Here is a 27218-nt window from a genome sequence, read left to right on the forward strand (position 1 = left end):
TATGAAGGAGGATCGATCATTTACTTGAATTGTGTTTAGAACATAAATTTTTTTTTTCTAAGGTTCATAAAATAAACATTAATTTGAAAACCGCTGACGTATAGAATGATAAAACTTACCAGTTCAAAGTTCTAATACACAACGCTTAATCCTCCTTTCGATCGTCAGCTTCTGTTAGCGATATAAACTTTCTAGTTCTAGATGAAATTGGAACTAAAATATATCTAAATATTGGGGAACTATTCGCTACTGTTACTGCGGTTCGTGTGTGTGTATATGTGTTTATTTTAACCTGCCACCTGCACACGGTGGCATACCACCACCAGGTGCTCCGATTGGTCCAGTGCTGCCATGACCACCACTCATGTGCGACAACTGCGACGGGTGGTGCGGTTGGTTTTCTTGTCCTAGTTGAACACAGTTGACGGTCATGTTGGAAAAGTCCACTACAATTGGCGCGGAAATCACGTGATGATTCACGTTGAGATTAATATTTTGCTGGTGGTGTTGGTGAGGTAATGCCGATGGTGGATTACTGACCGCGAGCGTTAGCATAGCTGCTGCCTGGTGATGATGATGATGGTGGTGATGATAGTTTTGTCCACCCGCAGAGGTGCCACCTGATGGCGTTTGCACCGACGGAACGCCGGGTGGTACCGGATGAAAAGAAGCGGATGGCACGGGTGGAGGCGGATGCTGCGGGGGTGGAACAACCGCTGTATGATGGGGTGGTAATGATCCAAGTGACATTTGAGGTGGATTCTGCACCAATGCTTGGGGTAACGGAGGTGGCTGATGATGGTTCTGTTGCTGCTCCGGTTGTTGAAGTTTTTGTGGTATGAGATTACCACTGGTTCTGTGGCTAACTGTTTGACTGCGACCAATGTGTTTCATACTGACCAGAGAACCGGTTGCAGCAGCTACAGCGGCGGCCGAAATTGCAACTGATGCTGATGGCGGTAGCGTTACGGCCGAAGTGCTTGTTGAAGTTGATGGTTTTGCTGTATTCTCTTCATCCATAGCTCCCCGTCGATTACTTATTATAACGGTTGTAGCAGACTGTTGTTGAACTGATAGTACCGAGGAACTCGAGGAGGATGAAGCAGCCGAGGGGGGTATTGCTGGTGATGTTGAACAATTTGTTGTTGACGTTGAGGCATTCGAATTATTACCGGTAGCCGAAGAAATACTGATTAATTCGGAACCGATCGCATCCAGCCTTTGTCATTTAGAGTTGAGGGCTGCATTGATCTGTGTCCACAGTTCCTTCTTGCAAGATTTGGACCTAAGTAGAAATACATGCAAAAGAATATTGAGGTTCATAATTTCATTTTGACGTAGGGCTGTCTTCAGTAATATCGAATCGAATGTAGATCTAATTTTTTATGTTACTTTTCTTGAATGGTCATGATTTCACAAAGTATTGAAATTTCAAATTTTTTTCCAAAAATTATATCTCTATTTTGGTGAGTACCATAGCCCGCTGTACGTCAAACTTTGTTAAATTAGAAGAGTTTTTCAATAAAAATATACAAAAAATAAAAAATATTTTGAGATATAAATGTTTTTTTTTAAATTTTTGAGTAAGATTTTTTAACAGTGTATTGAAAATGTTTTTTTCCTAAATATTTTCCAACAAGTTTGTCAAACATCATATTTAAATCAGACATCTGATTTTAAGCTACAATTTTTGAAAGAAAGATCAATGATTTTGAATACTTTTTAAAAAAATCAGTCGTAATTTAAATTGTTCATCTGATAACAAAAATTGTGTATTTGAGCAGCTTCCACCATATGTATCAAGTTTCAATAAAATCGAAGAGTATCGCGTCAAAATTTACTGTTTTTCGGCTGATTTGGAATGGAACTGATCAATAGTGTTTTTTTGAGCAAATCCTTTGTTCTAGATTATCGAAAGATTCGAGGAGAGAGGAATTCTACCGAACTAGAAAAGTGTAATCTGCGGGTTACAGAATTTGATTACTTGGTGTAGACCAATCAACACCATTGGCATACAACCATCGGCCATGAAGATGGACGCTGTGATGTATTTTCATCGGCCATCTAACGAATATGAGATATGAAATTGATTATATGGGGGAGATCATTCCCAAATTAGCTAACATCGGTGAGTCATTGAGGGTGAGGGTTCCTGAGGATGAACATGTGCTAGTATGCGTCGATACCTAGAGGTCTTTCAAATGAATGATGATTCTAGTGATATTCTTCCACCATCGGAGAATTGTTCACTATTCTTTCACGTTACGAAATTCCTGGATCGCTTCGAGCAGACAATAGTTCGCAGCTATCGTCTGAGGCATTCCGAACATTTTGTGATGCATGCAGCATTTATTTGGAAAGTACGATACCTTACTGGCCACAAATGGATGGCGAAGTAGAGCGGAAACCCCGTTCTATAATGAAGCGGCCAAAGATAGCGCAGGAACTCAACCAGGACTGGCGGAGGGAGCTTCGGTATTTTTTGCTAATGTATCTGGCGTTTGGACGCCATTCAACCATCAGAATTAAATTTTGATCGCCGTACACGTACAAAACTGCCTACTGTCCTTTCTGTAACTGGTTCAGATGAGGCAGTGATAGATCACGATATGGAGGAAAAAGAAAAGGGGAAGAAATATGCCGATAATCGGCGAAGATCAAACCATGTAGCATAGAGATCGGAGATACAATTTCAGCAAAGCAGATGAAAGAGAAGAACAAGCCTAGAACAGAGTTTTCTCCAGAGAACTTCATCGTTGTTGAGAAAGAAATGAATGAAACCATTCGCTCAAGTTGGTCTGGAAAGGGATACAACAGAAGTGCTGCGCATTTGAAGGTTTTACCGAAGGATAGCTGATCCAGAAGAACTGGGAGAAAAATCAAGTGAGGAAGAACAAGTACCAGTGCCACAGTCAAGCGTAAATCAGGAACCGGTGAACGTGGAAGAGTCAGTGAGAGATTGGAATGAAGAGAACAAGGAAACAATAGGATCAAAGAGAAATAGAGTTGAACCATGGCGTCTGAAGGACTTCATTACGTATTGGAATAGAGTCTAAGGTTCAATTATCTTTTGTTAATTTAAAGAAGGGTAGGGGGTAGGATTCTATACAGAATAAAATGTTTACCTTGAATATGAATAACCTTGACTTTTGAATTAAATATACAGTAACTCCGCTTAACTCTGCGCACTTTCGGGTTTTTTTTTGTCTAGATACACCAATTGACTATTGGTTGCGCGTATTAATACTGTTGTTAGATTGTTCTTTTGTCCTTGTTATCACCCAATATTTCACCAAAAAAGTTGAGTTGTACAAAAAAAATAAGAATAACAAATTGTTGACAAATTAAAAAAAAATTGTGACGAATTTTTGTTCCTGTTAGCATCGACGCTAAGTCGCACGGATACGGATTCTTTCTTTTGTCCAAATTTAACGAAAAAAGTGTTGCAGATGCGGGATTCATCCGAAATCGGTAAGTTATACAGAAAAACCTGTTTTTGTGCGGTTTTTTTTTGTGCGATTTTCTGTTCTTGTGTGGTATATGAATAGAAGCATATTTGACGAAGATATCGTCCATTTTTTTTTGTGGTTTATATGCATTTCAGTGCGAAAAAAGCATATTTGCGTCTAAATTATCCATTTAGCCAATCATTCCCATCCTTCCATCAAATGCTCCAAGTTGCGCATGGCATGATTTCCAATAGCAACAAGTTCCGATATGCAACTAAAAGCACAACACAGCCCCGCGCAACCGAAAAGACATTGCAAAACAGGAAAACAAAAGGAAATCGAACGGTGAACCGCGTGGATTTGAGTTATTTTCTTGGGGGAAACTTTTTTTATGCGGTTCGAATCTACCGCACAAAAAGTTTTTTTTTTCGAATTGTGTACCGAACACGATTTCTAAAGCTACTGCTGAAGTTTTTTTTGTGTGGTCCCTATACCCTGCACAAAAAAGGTTTGCCTGTAAGTGTTCTGTATTTGAATGGGACTTATTTGAAGAGCTTAAAATAAACTCTTAGAAAAAGAGAATTTATGAAGCGCAAACTTAGAATCTTATTGTTTTTTATGTTCCTTACTCTGCGCAGGATGAAACAATGATGACTGCAAAAAAAATGCGCTATTCCCGTCAGCAGCTTGTCCTGAGTATGAGGATGACAAGCCGAGCAACAAAATATCAGGGAATCCCGAAAAATACTTTCCATGCATAACTGAAGTTGAAAACACCCTGGAAAGCACTCATGATTGCGGAAGGAAGAGGAAGAAAGCATCGTCCAGTGGGCATCCAGAGCATCCAGAGCCGGGCTTCCGTTTGACACGAAACGAAAAGTCCTCTCAGCTATATTTGAACTCTTTGTGTTCATATGGCTGCTCTCACCACCTCAGCGAGAAATCATCATTCATTCAACACTGCAATTGATTACACTTTATCTAAAGCAAATTCAAATGTGTTGTCTACTGTGGATTTTCAATGTTTCTAAGTTCTAAGGTCGATGGTCTAGAAAACCCAAAAAACGAGTTTCTCTAATTTGAGGAGTTGGTCGGTTTTGCAACTAGAAGACACAAATGAACTTATTCGCGAATATTAATGCTTAGCTTCGATGAATAAAAGGTAAGTGCTCGGTATAAGCAAAAAATAATTAGCCGGAAAGATAAGGGCATCTCTTTACAAAGGAGTTCAATTCCGACCAGAACGACACCCATATCAGCATTTAATACGACCCCAAAAAGTTAAAATACTCATTCATCCATTCATTGAGAATTGGTTTGGATGCAACTTCGAATGAATGATTAGTAAACCAACGGCAATCCTACGTCAACCTATTATATCACAGATATAACCCACTTCCAGTTTTTGGTTACTCACCTTTTGATCGATTGCAGCCAGTCCTTGAACTGTGCGCTGCCCTCCGGTGTAATTTGAAACGCGTTCCGAGCTGACATAATGGTGCTTGTACATTCCTCATAATCTGACACAGTCAAGTGATACAGTTTCTGGTGAATGCATTGTATATACCTGTCAAACAAAACGAATTTGCAAATTTAAATTAAAGAATGCCCAATTTCCATAAAACACGCATTGTACATACATTTGTTGGCACTTCTGCATGAGTGGTGCGAGTGCCGATCGAAGATGCTGCAGCAGTAGCGCTGGGTTGTGACGCGAAAGATAATACGCCGATTCGATGGCTACCTCGTGTAGCACGAAGGGTGAAACGATTGAGTTCACCGCACACACGCAGAACTGGTGCAGATATTGAGTGCCGAGACGCTTCGAAACACGCAGCAACCACTTAACATCTTCACCATAGGGCGGATTACGGGCATACTTGGCCTGAGGTCTGTCGTCGTGAACTCTGCGAGCGAGTGTTTCCAGAGCAAGCATTCCCGCGTTGAAAGCCGCCAGGAGATAACGTAACTGTTTTGATGTGAATTGATGGGGATGTCGGGGACGAACCGGAGGTGTTGAGGGTGGGACGGCGTAGGGGGGATAGGTATGGCTTGGCTGAGGTCGTGGAGGAGGTGGGGGCTGTTGGGGTTGAGGGGGTGGTTGCTGCATGGGGACCGACTGCGGTCCGTAGTATAGATTCGGCTGAATCTGCGCTTGATTCGGTGGCGGTGGTGGAACCTGTACTTGAACGGGAACCTGTGGATACTGGGTTGGATTGTAACCCTGCGGAGGTACCGATGGATGCGTTTGCATTTGCTGGTAACTGGTACCTAGCGGCTGCTGGTAACCACCTGGTTGTTGGGGTGGTGGATTGTTGTGAGGTGGGGGTGGAGGATACTGGAACTGAGGTGGTGTAGATATATACATCTGCATCTGGTTAGCGTGATAGGGAATGTTTTGATGATATATTCCCTGGCAGGGGAAACTGTAAGGTCCGTATGGGGCCAGCCCAATGGGGGCGAGGGTTGTAATCGTTTGCTGGTATGGTTGTGGCGGTGTCGCGCTCACCACAACCGATTGATTCGATGGTTGAGGAGGCTGGTTTTGTTGTTGCATTTCACCGGAATCAATCAACGACATAATGTTTACGTTAAAGTGATCATGTTGTTCGTTCGGTTCCATTTCGCCTCCGGGAGTACTTCTCAGATACAACTCATACCAATATCGAGCCACCTGGAAGAGCACTTCCGGATAAACACCTCCCCCTTTGGCTGCATTTTCTACAGTAAGACACGCACGTTCCAGCATGCGATCGCCTTGCTCTTTGCACTGCAGAATTGCGCGTTGAATCTCGTTGGGATTGAGGGCAGCCGCATGCGGCAGCACAGATAACGCTAGTTCAGCAGCTGGATTGACCATGTTACTGTCCCATCCCCGCGATGAGGCGCGATCAGCCATTCCGGCCGCTTCCGGTGGAGTTAGATGCCCTTCCCAAGTGTCAATGAGGAATGAAATGGCCGGAGCTCCGATATCCATCGCTTGCCCAATAATCCAGGAAACGTGGGAAGAATATGTTCTGGACAACCAGTTTGGACTAACACAGTTATGTAGCCCAAGGGCGTACAGTCCGAGCTGGAAGGCACACATGTGCAATCCCCGATGAGGTCCCTGGTGATTCTGATTTGTGGAGGCTTGCGTGAACAGTGACGTTGACGAGGTTCCGCCCGCTTTTGTGAGGACGTTCTTCGCCAATTCGAACATGAAGTGAGAACTTGCTTCTGATGGTTGGTTGGGAATTGAGGGATACGCTCGTTTCCCTTTATAGCGAGAATCTTTCGAACGTGTTGTTGTGGTGGATACCGATCCTGCGACATTCCCGGGAGGGCCAGGTAGTATCGGTTGTGCGTTTGATGGTCCTGGTGTAGGCCCGGTTGGCATAGGTTGCTGCTGGCCTAAACTAAGTGCGTTCATACTCATCTCCATTTCGGCACTCGTGCTGCTTTGAGGACGACTGTTAACCAAAAAATCATTTTGGCTCAGTCCTGGATGATGTGGCTGCTGTAGTTCACCAGCTGCATATAGATGCTGATTGTTTGACTCATATTCGTCCATTCGAAGCTGGGATGTTTGACTGCGTGTTGGTGGATTGTTCGAGTAGTAAGATGGTAACAGAGGTGTTTTAATCAACGAGTGAATTTCTCGATCGAGCAGTTTCTCCATAACGCGGTTAATCTTTCTGGGCTCATCTTTGTAGTAGGAAAGCAGCGTCAGTGCCAAATCGCCGCGTTGACGACGAGTACCTTCACAGAGCAAAGGGTGTTCCGCTTCAGAAACATTTGCCTTCAATCCCAAAGCTGCGACAGCTGCCTCGAATCCAAGGTTCTCATCGGTGGGCATTCTAAAGGATTGACTCATGACTTTCATGCGATTTTCTCGCCCAGTAACACTTGGCATAACCAAAGCATCGAAGATGAAGCTCGCTAGCATTATTGGGAGTAACGCCTCGCCTCTCGATTTCAAATTGCCATCTCTCAGTGCCTCTGCTCTCTCCCGTATAATCTTCAGCTCGAGATGCCCCAGAGGAATCCGCTTCAGGAGAGACAACAGATCGGATTCCTGATTAGCCAGTTTCACTTCCAACGGCTTGGTACTTGCGGGTGGTCGTGACATCTCCAAACCATACAAACACACGCGGAATGCTAGGTGATAATGCTCAGAGTTCTCGGCAAGCACCGTACATAGAAAAGCACACTTCGCTAAGGTAGCGGAAGCGAGTACACTTAACTGGTGCGAAATCGGATTGATGTTGTGCTTTTTGCCTTTTTTCTTATTGGGAGGAGGGGGAAGCTCAAGCATTAGGTTTGGGGGATTTGCTAGCATTTGTTTTGCCAGCCGAACACCTAGAACACAAGCCTCCCACCCGTGACCGTGAGCGTGAAGACCTTCTGCTCGAGCAAACAGGATGTCCCACGCATCTTCTGTCCGTTTGAGGTTCGAAAAAACTTGCTGTGGTGGTTGTCTCGTTTCTTGACGTTGCTTTTGTTGTTGTTGTTCCTGCTGCCGTTGCGCTTGTTTGGCATCGTAGTAATATAGATTGTAGTCATCGACGTTCTGTTGGCTGTCAGAACTGGAGAGACTTTCGTCTTTCGAAGGTCTGCGTGTGTCTTGATCTGACTCTGGATATTCTTCCTTCGCGACTGGGTTCCGTTTTTGCACCTTGACTGGCTGTTTATTGGCACTTAATCGATTCAGTTCGTTTGTTCTTGTTGCAGTTGTAACAGTTGACAGGAAAGATGAGCTGGAATCTCCTTCCGGAGGTATCTGATTGTAAACTTCATACAGCTTAACATTTCCCGAAATTTCATAGTTGTTCATGTCATTCAATATACTATTGCCTTCACTGCTATCAGATGGTGCGCTAGCGTTGGATTTGGCAGCGGTTTCCTCAACACTTGACGATGAACTATTCGAAGAATCGCTAACACTTTCGTCTTTTTTGCTCGATAAAGATGGCTGTAAATCGTCAACAACATTCACATCGTCATCATTTTCACAAAATCCTTCGCTGCTAACGCTCGATCGGTTCCCACCGGTGTTTGTGGATGGCCCAGCCACTGACAGGTGCTTTTCCTTTTTCGACCCTACCCCAGCCTCAGCGAATCGGTCCGGAACACTGTCACTGCTACTGTTGCTCGAACCGTAGCAACGTTCCCGATGTCGGTATTCACGTCTGTGGTGAGACTTGGTTACCCCAGAATTGCTTACCCCAACGCCTCCAATCCCCATAGCACTAGCTCCTCCAGTGATTACAGAGCTTCCAGGCATCCTCATACTAAAAGCAGACGATGATGCGACGATTGGCGTGCTGTGATGTACTCCATGACCATGACCATGGTGGTGATGATGTCCGAAATGATGATGGGGCATTTGCTGGAATTGCTTCACATTGTTTTGCAAAATCGCCTGGCTGGAATTAACTTGCCCGGGGGCAGATTCATTCTTCGATTCGCTGTTCTGTTTGAAACAAGTGAAAGGACAATGGTACATTGGGTTTGTGTCCAGGGTGTGAGTTATTCCTTCGATCGGATAATCTTCCCAGTCCAAATAGCATGCTTCTATTGCAGGTTTGAATCCAGCAAACAGTTCGGCATCGTTTCTTAAATTCTGCTGGTGTCTACTACTATGCGACGAGGAGGTTACAATGTTCTTCGCCACTCGGTCAAGAATTTTCAAGTGCCACGTTGTGAATTGCGCATGAAGCATATCGCGCTCGTCGGGTGCCAAGCCCGGATTGAGCGAGGCTAATCTCCACAGAACTACAATCTCATCGCATAACGAGGAACACGCATGCTGCGTCGCATTGGAGTTCGAATGTGTATTGCTATGTTTTCCGCCACCGTGGCCATTCGAGCCCACCAATAAGGCAAGTTTGATGTTAAACCACCAAACCAATATTTGATCGCAGGCCATAACTTCTTCCGTGATGACTTCGAGCAGCCGTACCGCATTGCGATCGCAGCGTCTGTACATTTCACGTACAATAGACAGGAGATTCCACATACCTTCCGGCTCTCTACCTCTCAACGGACGCAACAGCGAACTCCACTCTGCGGCTGCTGGTGGGGCCGAATTCGTCAGATAGTTCACATCGCTGAATACCATTGGAGTTGGTAAACAGAACTTTATCAAAATTTTCTTGATGTTGTCGTGTAACGTCTTATCGTCCAAATACCAATTTGTCTGATCGTTTATCGAAGCACCCGCTGTCGGATCTGGTGCTCCACAAACCGTGTTTATGGTTGTGGGTTGCGAGCTGAGCAATTCATCAAGCAGTCGTTGCGCAATCGGTAGAATTTGCTGGGAAAGTTCGCTTATAAGGTATTGAGCAAATTTTTGTAGCTGATCGCGTTGCAGTCTTGATAGTGATTCGGAAACAGGTGCTCTCAGGCTCACCTTTGTGGGCTATAACGTTAAAAAAAATACAGTTTCGTTATATTTTTTTCCAAAGTTGAAGCATATTTCTGCTACTATACTCACGCAATGGATTCTGTGCAAACAGACCGCAACCACATGTGAACACCAATATGCTGCTGGCACGCAAGTGCAACTACAGGAGGATATCTTCCGCCTGTCGAATGTGACTGCGACATTGAACTGATTACGCGGTTGGGTAACCGCTACAGTAGCAGACAGGTGGAATCCAATTTGCAACGGGTCCTTAACGGCTCTGTTCTTGAACAGTTGTTCACCCCGATGAAACTCGTCCGCCGAGCTGTTGGCCAAACATGAGTATAACCGAATGTCTTCTTCATTGTCCGGAAAGCTCCAGAAAGCGATCCGCAGCTGTAATTGCTCGGGAACGGGCGGATAGACATGCTCTACCAGTTCGAACGGAATATACGAAGCGACGCAACGCGCTGTCAATTCTGTCAGAGTCGTTACACCTATGTGATTCAAAATAGAAATAAAAAAGAAACATTAAAGTTTTCTTACATCGTACAGATAACATCGTAATAACATCGTACAGATAACGTTCCCGTTTCGCTGTGCTACAATGCTTTGGTTTTCCTCTCAGTTTCCTTTCAGTCTGTTCTTCGAACCTGTCGGTACATGGTTAGGTTACCTTGAATATTTCAGTTGATTTTTTCCATGTTCGGTGTTTGATATTGTTTACTACTGTTGAAAATTGAAGAGTGGCAAACAAAATAGTGTTTGTACAAATATCAAATCAAACCTTATCTGTCAAAAAATATCAAATATTTGACCTCCGGGCAAACAGTGTACGGCCACCTTTAGTTCGACAATTGCACTATGACGAAGTGGCAGCGTATTCGTGATTCGTCTCACACGTAATCGCCTATCACCGTGGGAGTGTCCCGGTTCCCCGTCTTAGACAGAGAAAAGAAAGAACAAGTATCCGCGAAGGTGGCCACTGTTCGTCCGAGATCAGCTCGGATTCCGAAGGTTGACATCAAAAGAAACATTCGGGCGAATGCAGTGTGTTTAATGAGGAAAATGGTGAAGAAACATAGGATCAGCAACTTTACGGCACGGAAAATCTTAAAGGAAGATTGCGAGGCGATTTCACGAGAAGCACGGAAAACCTCAAATGATTACCAAGCGTATCCGGAAACTACGAGTCGAGCGATGTAAGAAAATGCTGAACTTCCTCGAGCGAAAAAATCCAATAATCCTGTTCACCGACGATTGCATGTTAACCGTCGATCCCGTATGAAATTCCAGAACCTATATATTTCTCTTCCGGTAAAAGGCGTGGCTGACAAGAATAAAAACGTTTACCGTCGATGGGGGTGAGAATGGGTCAAAGAAGGTAGTTTTCGAACATTTTGTTGAATAATTATCGTAAATTGGAGTAAAACGCAATTCTTTTTTATTCTTTCTTTATTACTTGGCTTGCCGCCGCCCGTTCTTGACATTGTCGGGAAATTAGAAATTGTTAAGATTTACTAATCTTATCGTTAGTTTTCATACGTTCTCAACTCTGTTCCCCTACTTTCATGAATTTGCGAAGATATACATACGTAGGGGAAAAGGGGGGAATTTGGACCACCTAAGCAAATCGCCTAATATTTCCAAACCAATAGGTCTAAATAAAAAATGTCACATTGTATACTGAGCTACACTTGTTTTCTCTCGATAAATAATGTTTAATCATCATATAAAGCTTCAATCTACCAAATATATCATAAAATAAGAGATGATTTTTGGACATTAAAATTTGATGCGGGGTGATTTGGACCGTCTGTGGGGTGATTTGGTCCAGTGAGTGTTTCATCGAAAAAAATATACTTATGTTTATGTAAAGTATTTTGGGATGATGTTACAATCAGTAACAATGTTTTGGGAACGATACCAGATGTCTTGGCCAGATTCCAGATCAGAAAAGTTAGATTGACACCATCTCGAATTCTGCATGAATTTTTTCACTGTTGGTCGAGCATTTTCAAACACTTTTGATGCTTGGTCAAAGAAAATCCGTTCTCGATGGCTAGCGTTGCTCTTCCAAGCTCCTCCTTCTTCCAATGTTGTCTGTCCATCCTCTTCTTGTAATTCAGCGGCATCTGAAATCAATTAGACCAAAGAAAAGTCTCAAACCTGTAGGACCAATTCACCCCACAGAAACGTGTCCATATCAACCCACACAACACGCAAAAATTAAAATGCAGTTAATTTCATTTATTGTTATCAAACTTACAGTTTCGCTACATCAAATTGTTCCTCTTCTGTAGGCGAACAGAACATTACTACAAAATACACGAAAAGTTTGATCAATTAGCTGGAGAAACCCTAAAACCACGGTCGTAAAACTCACATTTTTGACGCTCAAAGTACTCGCTGTATTTATGCTACCGTTTCCCTCTACTTGTGAAGTTTTACCAAAGTTTTTTTACTTTATGTACATACGGTTCAACAATAGAAGGAAATGACATTATAGAAAATCCAAGTTGAGCCGTAATTTTTGAGATAAAGGGGTGGTCCAAATCACCCCATATGACCAAATGACCCCATGTTACCCTAAATATTACAAACCTGTCCATATTCCCTCCACTATATGTCCATGCGGGTAATCATCAAAAAAATGTTCTACTTTTCGGTCTGTTTTAATTTTAGTAAAAACATTGAAAAATATTCGACCGATTAATCTGAAAAACAGTATATTGAAATGCAAGAAACGGCATTTAAGTTTGGAAAAACATGAGTTTCGGAAGATATAATTAAAGTTCTTCTTAATATGTCCGTTTTCCCCACTTCCCCTACTTATAAAAACACAAAACTGATAGCGTGTGTAAGTTATTTATACCTAAACAAACCCCCAACAGAATGCAAACGATACTAAAGTGCTGTCGCCGGCCACTGAGATACTATCCGCACGTAACCACTGTGGTGTCGCCGGCAGTCAGGCGCTAGTTTTCGCGCGTAACCACTGTGGTGTCGCCGGACGCCAAAGTGTTAAAGAAATTTTCAACCGAAGGCTGGCTCATCTCTGATAACGCAATTCTGAATACGTAGATATGTTCCCTAATGATGAACTTACGAGTGTTCAGGAAATTATTGAATAATATTAATTTTTCGCTGAACTGAACTGAACTGAATAATCTTTTCTCAAAAATTCATAACTTTTGAACTACTACCCCGATTCAGATGATCGACATATCAAATTAAAGCCAATCACCTTTTATGAAAAAATACTATAACTGCAGAAAATTTGAATTCTGCTCTGGTTATTATTGATTGTATTCGTTTTTTATTGTTTTCATAGTCTCGGGACCAAAGGCGCTATACTTTTTTATATTTTTTCTGGAAAGCTAAGGATTTTTCACATAACATATGTCGAAACCAGAGAGGCGTTTTTTTTCGAGTTATGATTTTTCAAAGTTAACCGATGGTCCGAAAAATAAATTTTTCCCCATTTTTTCCACTACAAAAAATCATAACTTTTAATCTACTGGGCCGATTCAGATGATCGATATATCAAATTAGCTAGTCTTGTTTCAAAAAATATTATACTCTGAATAAAAAAGGATTTTGTTTTCGTAATTATTGATTACATATGTTTTTTATAGCTTACATCGTTTCGGGACCACTGTTTTATATTTTCCCCTGAAAGCTGAGGTTTTTTCACATAATATATCCAAATACCAGAGAGGTGTTATTTTTCCTTTTTAAGTTATGATTTTTCAAAGTTAACGGGCCTGATTCTCGTATACACTTCACAGTGGAAACGAAATAAACGGCACGCAATTGAACTACGTTATACGAGTTAGTGAAGTGTCGAAGATAATAATGAGTTTTCAGGCAGAATGAGCACTTTTCAAATAAAAAATCATTAATGAAAATCAACTTCTTCGTATCAAACTGGTGTTCAATATGAGTACAAAAAAAAAAAAAAAAAATATCTGAAGATAATTTGAAATTATAATGATATGTTTAGTGGGAAACTAATCTCGTATCCAGATGTCGACACCGTACCGTTGTCATCGCGGATACGTTTCATTCCGTTTCCACCGTGAAGTGTATTCGAAGTGTATTCGAGAATCAGGCCCAACATGTTTTCGGTTTTCGTTCAATATTTCTATGCGATTAAACTGGATGTATGAGACTATAATCCAATTAATTGGCAAGTGTGTTATTTTTTTTTAAAAAAAGGCTAGCTAGTAGGCTTCAATTTGATACTTCGATCATCTGAATCGGTCCAGTAGTTAAAAAGAAATAAATTTTTGAAAAAAAGTAATTTTTGGGAAAATAGGGAAAAATTATTTTTTGGACCATCGGTTAACTTTGAAAAATCATGACTCAAAAACGAAAAAAAAAACGCTTCTATGGTCTCGAGATATGTTATTTGAAAAATCCTCAGCTTTCCAGGAAAAATACAAAAAAAATATAGCGCCTTTGGTCCCGAGACCATTAAAACTATAAAAAACAAATACAATCAATAATAACGAAAACATAATTCAAATTTTCTGTAACTGTGGTATTTTTCCAAAAAGCTAATTGGCTTTAATTAAATATGTTGAACATCTGAATTGGTCCAGTGGTTCAATAGGTTAAAAAATGTCATTTTTGGCAAAAATGCAAAAAAAAAATGGATTTTTCGGACCACCCTAAAATAGAAATGGTCACCTAACAAAAAAAAATAATGGTCTAATAATTTGATATAAAGAACAAAAATACCACTTTTGACGAAAATCTGAGAACCACTATATCGGTTTGGCATGGAATGGCTGTATATTAGGGTGCCAATGAAAATGGTCATCTCTAATTTCAAAAAGTTACCCCATAAAAAATGTTCACCACCTCGAAAAAACACCCTATGCCAAATATTAGCTCAATCGGACCCAAGGGAGAGTGGCGAAAAGCGGTCAAAGTTTGAGTTGTTCGAAAATTGAAAAATCACCCAAGGGAGGAGAAAGGAAATCGGGGTTTTCGAAAAAAAATTGTTGATGCCAAATGTCTTAAAATTGCATGAAACGTCGAGATCTAGTGTCATCTCGAAAAAAAATTTGTTTTTTCAAAAGTCGACACTCTGGGCATGCGAAACGAAAAGTATGGTTTAGGGTGATAATAAAAATAGTTATCTCGATTTTTCATCCGGAACTCGCTACGAAATTTTGATTTGCACAATAATATACCCTATGCAATATATTAGCTCATTCGGACTTCATTTACTGGTGTCACAAACGTTAAAATTTGAGTTTTTTTGAAAAAAGAAAAATCACCGAAAATCGAGGTTTAAAAAAAATTCTTTGATGCCAAATGTCTTAAAATTGCATTATTCGTCGAGATTTACAGTTATCTCAAAAAAAATGTAATCAACATTTCGTAGCAAGTTCCGAATGAAAAGCCGAGATAATTATTTTTATTGGCACCCTAAACCATACTTTTCGTCCCAGAGTGTCGATTGTTGACAAAATTTTTCTTCGAGATGACATTAGATCCCGACGTTTCATGCCATTTTGAGACATTTGGCATCAACAAATTTTTTTCGAAAACTCCGATTTCCTTTACTTCTCCCTTGGGTGATTTTTCAAAAAACTCAATCTTTGAACGCTTTGTGCCACTCTCCCTTAAGTCCGATTGAGCTGAAATTTGGCATAGGGTGTTTTTTCGAAGTGGTGAATATTTTGTATAGGGTAACTTTTTGAAATTTTAGGGTCTATTTTTTCCCATACATTCATTGGCACCCTACTGTATATATATATATTGGCTTGGGGAAAAAGAAATTTCGTATATTGTCAACGAAGGCGGCCGAAAAAAATCGTGTAGTTTATGGACCCGATACTGTAATGATTCGCACAGCACAGCGTTGGTTTGATCGATTTCGTTCTGGTGTAGTGGCTATATAAGATACACCCCGTACTGGTAGGCCAATCGTCGTGGAAACCGATAAAATCGTTGAAATCATCCAAGTAGACCGGCATGTGAGCACTCGTTCGATTGGCTAGGAACTGGATATAGACTATAAAACCGTTTGGAACCATTTGCAGAAGATTGGATTCCAAAAAAAGCTGGATGTATGAGTGCCACACGAGTTGACGCAAAAAAATCTTTTAGACCGAATCAACGCCTGCGATGCACTGCTGAAACGGAACGAACTCGACCCATTTTTGAAGAAGATGGTGACTGGTGATGAAAAGTGGATCACGTACGACAACCTAAAGCGAAAAAACTCTTCTCTACTGTGAGCAGCTTGGCCGTTTGAAGCAGGCGATTGACCAGAAGCGGCCAGAAATGATCAATAGGAATGGTGTTGTTTTCCACCAGGTCAACGCTCGGCCTCACACATCTTCGATGACCCGCCAGAAGCTACGGGAGCTCGGAAGGGATGTCCTATTGCACCCACCGTATAGTCCGGACCTGGCTCCAAGTGATTATCATCTCTTCCGGTCCATGCAAAACCCTCTTGGTGATACTAAGTTGGCTTCAAAAGAGGCTTGCGAAAACTGGCCGTCTGAGTTTTTGCAAATAAGGAGGGGGGGGGGGGTTTATAAGGGGGGATAATGAAGTTGCCTTCTGAATGGCAGCAAGTTTGCGAACAAAACGGTGCATATTGAACTTAAATTGGATAATTTTAAGTATGTTAAATAAAGCGTCAAATTTCGATCACAAATACGACATTTCTTTTTCCCCAACCCTATATAAACGAATCGCCAAAATGAGATGGTAAGCGCAAAACTCGAAGAAAGAATCGTCCGATTTAATAGGTATGCAAGTGATTGAAAAATATTGAAAGGAAATTGTAAAGGGTCAATTAAAAGATCAATCAATGAACAGTTCTGTAATTGGATCCATGATCGTAAGCAAGAAAACGTGAATGTTTGAAGGTATTGATAACAAAAAATCCATTTTGGGCGGTACGAAATTTGCCGGGCCAGCTAGTAATATATATACTACAGCCATTCGATGCCAAACCGATATAGTGGTTCTCAGATTTTCGTGAAAAGTTATAATTTTGTTCTACAACCCAAAGCGAATTTTTATTGGACTAACAACACCTAATACTATATGGTCGGTGTAAAGTCAGAGGGGACCAAATCGCAAAACTAAAAATTTCGAGTTATTGATTGCATTCGGTTAAGCATTACGTAAACTACATACCACACTTATCAGATTTGGAAAATCACGCGTACAGTCCGAATAACGTATTGAAATTGTTTTAAATGCTCAATGAAAGCACCTTCTTCTTCTTTCTTTGTTTTTAAGAGGCTTTAAACTTTGCAGTTCATTCGCCTCTAACAAGCCCCTTATAGCGCCAAACTTCAAGCTCGTTTTTCTCGAAATCAGAAAAATGTCACATGGTCCAGTCTGACTTAACACCGACCATATGTAGAGCATATATGAAATCACTTGTTCTAATAGTTCTTCATTTTTACATTTTTCCTCGCCGTATAAACATTCCAATGTATAAACATTGTGAAAAAATTCGATCAACAAAAGAAAATATTAAGGAACTATCAACATCAAGTTACTGTGCGAAAGAACTTGTTAATACCAAAAGAGCCCAAATTTGCATGTATTATAAATTTGCTCAGGCAGCCCAATGTGCCGGTGAGAGATGTGTTGGCTCGGTTAGACCTTGATTATATGTCCCAAATATATGTCTTCCTAAAAGCTATCGATCTTCGTGTGTGATTGTCCTTATATCCTTATATTCTCCTTTTCCTTTTCCTTCGCGAGAAATCAAATCCCTTCTTACTAACAATAGAATAAGGTGAAATGTAAATACATGTTAGATAGAAGATAGGCTTAAGAATTGAGTATGATGAATGTGAGTGTGAACATTGTCAACATATCCTTATATCCCATCCTTTTCCTGAAACAAAATGTCACCCTTCTAAACTCGAGCAAGCCGCGAGTAATCGGTTCTCTACCTCATTAACATTAGAATTAATAAAAAATGTTTATGTATACTTGTAACTATACAGATAGGAGTTCCTTTAAACTTATGTAACTGAGCCTGTAAAAATAAACGATTTAATAAAAAAAAAAAAATTTGCTCATGTTACGCTTGCGTATGATCAGAGTTTTACTTCATATGATAATACACCTTCCATATATATATATATATATATATATATATATATATATCTATATTTGCAATTGTTCATCGGAACACTTCTTTCATACATTTTACTTCAGTATTGAATAGTTATTTTTTTCAAATGTATTCTTAGCATCGTGACAGTGAAGCGCCACACAGTCTGATAAGTGAATTGATTTATTTACGTTCCAAAACCAAAACAAATTGCTCTTTTCTCACAAACACTATTACCCCATTTTTACACGGACACTCTTGTGGTTTTAAACACAATCTAGATTTCTGTACAATTACTGATACTATAAAATGACCTAATGATTGAAATGAAAATGATTTCCTTTTCTTCCCGTTTCAACTCAGTTTTCCTTTTCTTTTCTCAAGTTTTTTGGCGCTCCATCATTTCAATCAACTTTTTCGCAGGTTCTACTTCTTTATACAACATATCCTAGGACTCGCTTGTGGCCACTGCAGGAGTAACTAAAGAAGCAATTGTGATATTAATTTTATAGTTATATCATCAGTGCAAGCATTTCAAGATATTAGAACAAAGTATCCGAAATATAATTCAGAACGGTATCTATATTGGGAAAGGGAGTTCTAGAACACGTTAGATGTGGGGGATTTGTCTGATACACGCAAAACGGATACTACATACTAGAAATTCATACACGAAACATTTAAATCAAAAATACTATTTTAGACGCTTTCATGTCAGAGTAGAGCCACTCATGAGGTTTATGAGGTTATGAAGTAAAACGGTCACTGATGAGGTTTATGAGATCATTCAATTATTCAAATATAAATTACGCAACGCACTCAGGAAGGAAAGTGGGGATGCCTTGTTAGATTCGATTTAGAAATAAATTCAAATAAGTCTAAACAGTTTTATGTAAATGACCGTTTGTTACATGTTTTTTTATGGAAGAGAGAGTAGAAAATAGAAGAAAATTTGCGTTACGTAATATTTGAACGACCCCTAGTAGAAAAGCGACAGGTTTGTCTTGTCTCATGTCTGTGTATTCATAAATTACGCACCTACGTACTGAGGAACGAAATATAAATGTTCTTTTTTTCTTAATTTATCATCATTCATTCATTTAGCAATCACCGGCAAATAACACCCGGCGCATACAGAATGTAAACATAGTAAATTTTTCAAGCCAGGCTTGAAAAAATATGGGGTAAAGTGAAAAGCTTAGAGCTATGCGGGAAAAATTATTCTCAGTTTAGTTTTCAAAACCACTACACTTGATTATTCCTATTTGATTACCTGAAGTGCAATTCTGAAAATATTGACAATACCATGCAGTGGTCAGTGCATTATTTAGAGTGTAAAAAAGTACACTGTTTACATCAAATCAACCTCAAATCAGTCCCAATATTTCGCTTGAAGTTTCTATCCCCTGTTTATATGTTCTAGGGTATGCAACAAAGCAGCTAAAAAATATGGAGTGCTTTGTAGAATTAATCGATTCTTGACCTTTACAAGTAAAATCTATAAAGCACTAATTGCTTCACATTTTGATTATTGTGCATCTGTGCTATTTCTTGCAAATAAGAGGCAAATGCAAAGAATGCAAATTGTGCAAAACAAGGCGATGCACCTTATATTGAGATGTGATCGACTAACTCCACGAAGATTTATGCTCGAATGCCTGCAATGGATGTCAGTGAGTCAACGTATTAAGTACTGCACGCTTACGTTCATATATAAGATGACTAAGGGTATTGTTCGGATCACTTATAAGAAAACCGTTTTTGTAGCAGCTGTTTGTTAGCAGCTCAAAACTGCAAAAATATATATTTATTGAAACTAATTTAGGTAACAATTATTTATTTTTGCTTACATGAATAGTTTACTCTCGTATCTTCGTTCAGTTCAATCAATACAAATTCAATAGATCCTTTCAATCCTTTTCTCACTATTAACTACTTTTTAAAATGTTTGTTTTCTTTTCATCTATTATCCCTGTCTGACAAGTCCAAATCGGTTACTTGCAACAGGTACACTGTGTCTATGACGTCACCGGTGCCGCAACAGCCCCTCCCCGTAACACTGGTGAAGGATCCTTGCCAGATTTACCAATACGAATCTCCGGCACCGCCAGCTTGGCTACCGGACGCTTATACGTTCCCTTGGCTGTACGTACCACTGCTTGCCTAATACGTCCGTCAACTCCAAGAATAACTTCTTCCACAATTGCTCTAACCCAACACTTCCGGTTGTCCTCGTCTGCCACAAACACAACTTCGCCTACTTCTAATGGCTTCTGCTCAGTGTGCCACTTGACACGTCGGTTGATGAACGGAAGATACTCGGTCAACCATCGCTTCCATATACGGTCAGCCAATAGCTGCGACCTCTTGTAGCTGTTTTTTAGAGCCTCCGCATCATTGGTCGACAGCCTGCGACACTCTGTTCCACTTGATGGTTGTCCCCTCAAGAAATGGTTTGGAGTAATAGCTCCCGAATTTTCTGGATCTTGAGGAACATAAGTCAAGGGTCTGGAATTTACTATGTCCTCTGCTTCAGTTAATGTAGTTTGGAGTATTTCATCCGTCAGTCTGCGGCCGTCATCCAATACATCCATCGTCTCTTTCACCGAACGAACGAGCCTCTCCCAAACTCCGCCAAAGTGGGGTGCTGATGGCGGATTGAAGTTCCATCGGGTCCTAGAACTCGTCAGCTCTTCGGAACAATCAGATTTGATCTCCTTCATAATCTCCTTACTGGCGCCCACAAAGTTCGTCCCATTATCAGAGAAAAACTCAACGGGAACTCCTCGTCTGCAAACAAAACGACGAATGGCCATCAGGCACGCTTGCGACGATAAACTATGTACGACTTCAAGGTGGATAGCTCTCGTTCCAAAGCAAGTAAAGAGAGCACACCAACGCTTTTCCGTGTGACGTCCAACCACCACATTGATCGGACCGAAGAAGTCTACTCCCACATAACTGAATGGCCTAACGTAAGGAGTAGTTCGTTGATTTGGAAGCGGAGCCATCCTCGGAACCACCGGTTTACATTTTCTTACTCTGCACTGCATACAGTTTTTTCCGATTTTCTCTAGCTCTCTTCGGACCCTTGGGATGTAGAAACGTTGTCTCAACTCGTTCACTACGGTTTCTCGGTTTCCATGACCAAATAGATTATGATAGTATTCTATAAGCCTGACAGTAACTGGGTGCCCTTTCGGAAGAATCACTGGGAACTGTAACTCAAATGGAATGAATTCTCCCTCTTGTACTCTACCATCCATCCGCATCACATTGTGTTCGTCCATCTTTTCCATTTTTCGAAGCTCTCATCGTCGACCGTATCATCCCACTCACAACCTGTGCGCCATAGGTCCTGTATCAACATCTTACCATGAATGACGAACATCGTCAGCAAGCCTAACGGATCAAACAGACTCATCACTATACTCAAAACGATTCGTTTGGTCGGACGCTTGTCGCCTGTCAGACATGGTTGCAGATTCTCTCGCAGTTTCAAAGCAAACGTGAACACATCCTCTTGAGGGTCCCAGACGATTCCCAAAACCCGCTCAGAGCCCGTAGCTTTATCGGTATTGAAATAGACCATTTGGTTCGTTTTTGACTCACCTAGCTGCTGGAGTACTGCGTGAGAATTCGACACCCAGTTTCGAATCTCGAAACCGCCCCTTGAATGGATGTACTTGACCTCACTTGCCCTTTTCACCGCCTCTTTCACGGTCTCTGTACTGTCGAAGTAGTCATCCACGTAATGTCGATTTACAATAGCACTTACGGCATCTGGAAACTGCTTCAAGAACTCACTAGCGTTGCGATCCTTAACGTAGAGCGCCTGGCTTGGCGAGCATGTTGCTCCAAATATAGCGCAGTCCATCACGTAGATCTCTCCATCAAACATGAACCGCAGAGCTTGCCTGTCTTCCGGACGAATCATCAGTTGGTGGAACATCTCTCGGATGTCTCCCCCAAATCCAATACTGTACTGTCGGAACTTACACACAACCGAAGGTAACGAAGTTAAGAAATCCGGTCCCTTAAGCAGCTTCGAATTAAGCGACACACCTTCTACAGCAGCAGCGGCATCCCATACAAGCCGAATTTTATTCGGCTTCTTCGGATTGATCACAATGTTGAGGGGAAGGTACCACACCTTCTTGGGGTCAGTCTTCGTTAATTCCTCTACAGTTGCTCTGTGACAGTACCCCTTACTTTGATATTTCACGAGTTGGCTCCGAACGTTTTCCAATAGTTGTGGGTTCTGCGATAGGCGCTTGTCGAGACTTCTCATTCGACTTGATGCCATTGGGTAGCTGTTTGTAAACGATGGATCATCCTCTTTCCATAGCATACCCGTTTCGAACCTGTCTCCAACTCGCTTCGTCGTAGTTTCCAATATCTCCCGAGCTCGTCGATCTTCAGCTGACTCTGGCAAAACATCCACTGTTACACCCGGCTCTTCAAGTATATATTGTGACTTGAGAAGATCATGCAGTTCTTGATTGGACACACCAGTGCATGAATGATGTCCAACGTATACAGTTCGCAAGCTACCTCCTTCTTTTGGACCATAGACCGTCCACCCGAGCATGGATCTAATGGCTATCGGCTCTCCTGGTCGACCAATTCGCGATTCAATGGGTGCAAATAAATGTAGATGTTTCAAACCAATTAAAATCCTCGGAGACTCATTTGGATACTCAGCTACCGGAAGATTTCTAAGATGGCTATAGCTCTCCGCCAATTCCCGGTAGTTCAGAGACTGCACCGGCAACTTCAGCTCCTCCACAGTGTGGACCTTTTCCATCGAAAACCGTTCCTTCGAACCGACAGCAGAAATCGTCAGATTCAACAGCATTGACTCCCGTTCTAGCCTCGTCATCCCTGCGGTCCAGGTAACACGTAGGGGCTGTGGTTTCCCAGTCGCCTTCAACATATTTGTGATAGAACATTCCACCAGCGAGAAAGAACTACCCTCATCGAGAAAAGCTAAGGTGTTGATGGACATTCCTCCGTAGCTCAGTGTTACTGGAATCATCCGAAAAATTACCGACACCTGCTGACTTGCGCTGTGTGCATTACAGTTTGAACGCAGTTCCGTTGAATGTTGGTGAAGCATTGTATTGTGCTGGCCTTGACACCTGTCGACCTTACACCGAATGTTCGCTTTGCATCTGCTCCTCCCATGCGCGTTCAGACATGATCGACATAGTTCAAATCGATCGACAACCTCCAGTCGCTGCAAAACACCCATCTTTCGAAATTCATCGCAGTTCCGAAGTCGATGGTCTGTGCGTCCACACGTTGGACACGGTGTTCTTGGGTATTCCGGTTTTCTCGACAATTCTTCGCTGTGTGCGTTGATGTGACTTTCATATTCCTTCGATCTTCCGCCTCTGATCTTGCTGGCACGACTACCGATTGGATTTAATGATGCATCCACGACTCCACTTACTTCACTGGCAGTAGACACCAGTTCGGACAAAAAATCAGCCAACGTCCGAAGTGTGACTCTACCCTGTAGCCTTTTGTACCGAACCCAATCCATTTTCGTCCCTGGAGGTAACTTCTCAACCAGCTCCTGGATCAGCAAGGGATTTACCAGGTGGTCATTGAGTTGCGTTGCTTCAAGATGGTCGCATAATTGCTGAACTACCATCCCAAAACTGATGAACGTACCTAATCGGTCCGCTTTCGGTGGATCTGTCTTCCTCACTTTCACCAGCAACGCGTTCAATAATTGCTCCGGCCTCCCATACAGCATCCGCAATGTTTCGATGATTTGCGGTACCGCTTCCGGCAACAACAGTCGACTGCAAACTGAATCCCGTGCAGGGCCCCTCAAGCTCTCCTGCAAACGAGCCAGGTTCTCTAAATTTGAAAATCCGCAAGCCTTAGTCGTGGTGTTGAAACTGCTTAAAAAGATTGGCCACTCCTCATGTCGACCGGTGAAAGTTGGCAACTTTCGCGAAAGGAACTGCCGTGCCGAAATTTGCGCCTTTGTTGGGTTCACTTCATCCTGCTTCATCTTCTGCTTACTCTTCTTCCGATCCTTGTTCTTTTGATCCTCTTCAGAACTTCCTCTGCTACTGTCCTCGCTAGAATCGCTCGACTGTTCATCTTGCGAACTCATCTTCGAATTAGCATTCTCACTGTCACATTTCTTTTTTTTTTTTCATCGCTGGTTGCTTCACCACCGATATCGGTTCGATTTTCGTGATTTTCTTTTTTAATCCATCCCTTGACGTGGACGGCTTCGGATCGACAATCGGTGTAGAAGTCACTGGAAGTTTCTCTCCAGATTCCTTTTCTTTCAGACAATCGCGCTTCTTCTTCTTTTCGAGTTTCTCCACTTCCATTTCTGTTCGCTTTCTGCTTTCACTCAGTTCTTCAAGTTCCTTCTGCAGCTGTTTCTTATCCATTTCCTTTTTCTTCTGAAACTTCTTCTCTGAAACAATCTTCATCTCCAGGATCTGCTTGTCCAAAGCCCACTGCATTTCCATCTCCTCGTTCGCCAATTCTAACTTCGCTTTAGCTAATGCCAACTTCTGGTCCATTTTCCTCTTCAAACGCTTTTTCCCCTTCTTTATCGCCTCCATTGCCTCTGCAATCTCTTTATCGTCTTCCGAGGTAGATTTCGCACTGTTCTTCGATTTTCTGGCTTTGGCTTGATCTTCAATACTCTCCTCAACGGAAACAACATCATCATCTTCCGAATCACCGCCAGCCGGATCTTCTCCACGACATGCTGAACATCTCCAGTTCTCATCGTCTTTAACGGACGCTTCAACTCCGGCACAACTGAAATGGAACCATCTCTGGCAATCCTCACAGTACACCATTTCCTTCTCATCATGATCCGGACGGGTACACAACGGACAGTTATACTGTGTCACATCCGGATTGAGGTTAGATCCGTCTCCTCTGGATATATTCATTTTTGAGATTGTTCGGATCACTTATAAGAAAACCGTTTTTGTAGCAGCTGTTTGTTAGCAGCTCAAAACTGCAAAAATATATATTTATTGAAACTAATTTAGGTAACAATTATTTATTTTTGCTTACATGAATAGTTTACTCTCGTATCTTCGTTCAGTTCAATCAATACAAATTCAATAGATCCTTTCAATCCTTTTCTCACTATTAACTACTTTTTAAAATGTTTGTTTTCTTTTCATCTATTATCCCTGTCTGACAAGTCCAAATCGGTTACTTGCAACAGGTACACTGTGTCTATGACGTCACCGGTGCCGCAACAGGTATGACACCGAACTATCTACAAAACACGACAACGTATGGGAGAGATATGCACCAATATAACACATAACAAGCAAGTGACCTCAGAACCATGAACTTTCGAATGTCCTGTACCCAAAATTCACTTTTTTACAAAGGATTTACAATACATTACCAAATGAAGCAAAGACAGCAACAAGTCTTCGAATGTTCCGTAGTATCTGTAAAGAGTTTTTGAGGTATGATTTGGATTTGTAACCCAGTATAGAATCAATGTTAATCAATGTTAGCGTGTAAGATGACGAAGTTATAACGGATAATTGTGTTTCTTATCTCATTACTATGGTGATGATGGTATGTTACTCGTTTGCGAAACTTTAGTCGTACTTTTTTTTCTCTTTTAGTCGTACATACAAATTTAACTTTAAACAATAGTTTCAGTCCGCGCGCTTTTACACACATAGAGCAGCATGAGACTGAACTGGGGTTTCAAGGGGTTCAATGTGGAAACCGGAGTGAAGCTAGGAATAGCTCAACCGGAGTACTCGTAATTTCATCTTTTCAACAGATAGTTATAACGAGCATTTTCTGGGTTGTGACAGATCTCATTGCAGATTCAGGGTGATACGTTTATACTCCAGGTTGAATGTAGGAACTGAAGTATCGGCTGGAATTAGGCTTAGGATTGCTCAGCTGTCTGGTCTCGAAAACGATTAACAGACCGTTGTCGGGTATCCAATGAAGCGGGAATTTCCTTGTAAATTCGTGGCTAATACTGATATAGGTATTGGGTTCAATTCCCGATCGGTCTAGGGTCTTCCCGGGGTGGAAATTCTCTCGACATGCCATGGGATAAATACGATCAGATAATGGCTTATATTGTTCTTTTGATTAGTAATCTATGTCTGCGAAATAACCAGTCCGTTTTCATTTCAATTTAATTTGCTTACTGGTTAGTTGATGAATAATATAAATACAGTAATATAATTATTATCAAAAAGATAACCCGTTCCGCACAAACCTTTGAAGGGGAATGAGGTGTGACTATCATCATTAAAAAAAGAAGTATCGGAATTTGGTTAAACTCATTTTACCAGCATTTCCACTGAAGCAAAAAAAAAACTTCCCATTTCGGACAAAGTCGAGAACGATAACGAACCGAGCTTTTTAAAACATAATTCATATTTTTGAATGCTTGAAAATTTTGAATTTTGTCAATGCACTCATCGATAAACAAAAACAAACATTCACAAAGTTTGGTCCAAGCCAATGGCCTCTGTCTGCATGTTTTGATTGATCTTCTCACAGCAGTATCTTACTCATTGATTCACCGTCACACATGCATAGGTACGCATATGAGTTCCTTGAACTTCTTTCACATGCGATTTTATTTCTATCGAAACATAAATATTTTTCTTTGTTCTAGTGAGTGTTGGTTCTTATAAAATGAAATAATTTTAGATATCAACAAACTTTGTCTTTGGGCTGAAATTCATGGCTGAAAAAAAACATCTCTGTTCACACTATCGAATCGATATGATACGTACCTCCATCGCTTATTTTTCGATTTCCATTGCCCCCGAAAGTGTTCAATGTTCCAACGGGTTTCTTCCAACCTCGCCAGTTATTGCACACACTTTCTGGTTCTGAGCTCCAACTGCAAAGTGAATCCTCCTCAAAGCGATCGGAATCCTCGAAGCTGTATCGATCGCATTCCTCGTTGTTAGCGTTGGCATTTTGATTATTGGAATTTTGTTGGTTATTACTGTTACTGACGTTGTTGCCATTACTAACGTTATTGCTGCTACTGGGGCCACCACCATTGTCGATATTCCAGCCTTTTTCCGCCCGAGCAGCAGCAGGAGCCACCGGTGGCCCATCATCGTCTATGGTCCCTTTTCCGGCAACATCCTCATTATTCGACTGTTCCTGTTGTTGCGCTTGCTCCTGCTGTGGTGGCCTCTCGGGGCCACCCCCAGCAGCGTTCGTCGCGTTTGCCAGCTTTCGTCTACGCTGATCGATAACCTCTTCACACAAC

General features: G+C 41.4%; 2 protein-coding genes across 2 annotated transcripts; both read right to left on the reverse strand.

Annotated features, from left to right (window-relative positions):
* Window positions 1–2: 2 nt before the first annotated feature.
* On the reverse strand, window positions 3–27218 carry LOC129763537 (zinc finger SWIM domain-containing protein 8 homolog). The gene is made up of 5 exons (XM_055762709.1): window positions 26728–27218; window positions 9928–10334; window positions 5090–9852; window positions 4867–5016; window positions 3–1285 (listed from the first exon to the last, which is right to left on the reverse strand). Exons 3-5 carry the CDS (start codon window positions 9550–9552, stop codon window positions 1225–1227), a joined length of 4674 nt encoding a protein of 1557 aa, XP_055618684.1. The 5' UTR covers window positions 9553–9852; window positions 9928–10334; window positions 26728–27218; the 3' UTR covers window positions 3–1224.
* Window positions 21216–24077, reverse strand: LOC129761392 (uncharacterized). The gene has a single exon (XM_055759113.1). The coding sequence runs from the start codon at window positions 24075–24077 to the stop codon at window positions 21216–21218; it is 2862 nt and encodes a 953-aa protein (XP_055615088.1).

Source organism: Toxorhynchites rutilus, chromosome 1, assembly GCF_029784135.1.
Source record: "Toxorhynchites rutilus septentrionalis strain SRP chromosome 1, ASM2978413v1, whole genome shotgun sequence".
Classification (NCBI taxonomy): domain Eukaryota; kingdom Metazoa; phylum Arthropoda; class Insecta; order Diptera; family Culicidae; genus Toxorhynchites; species Toxorhynchites rutilus.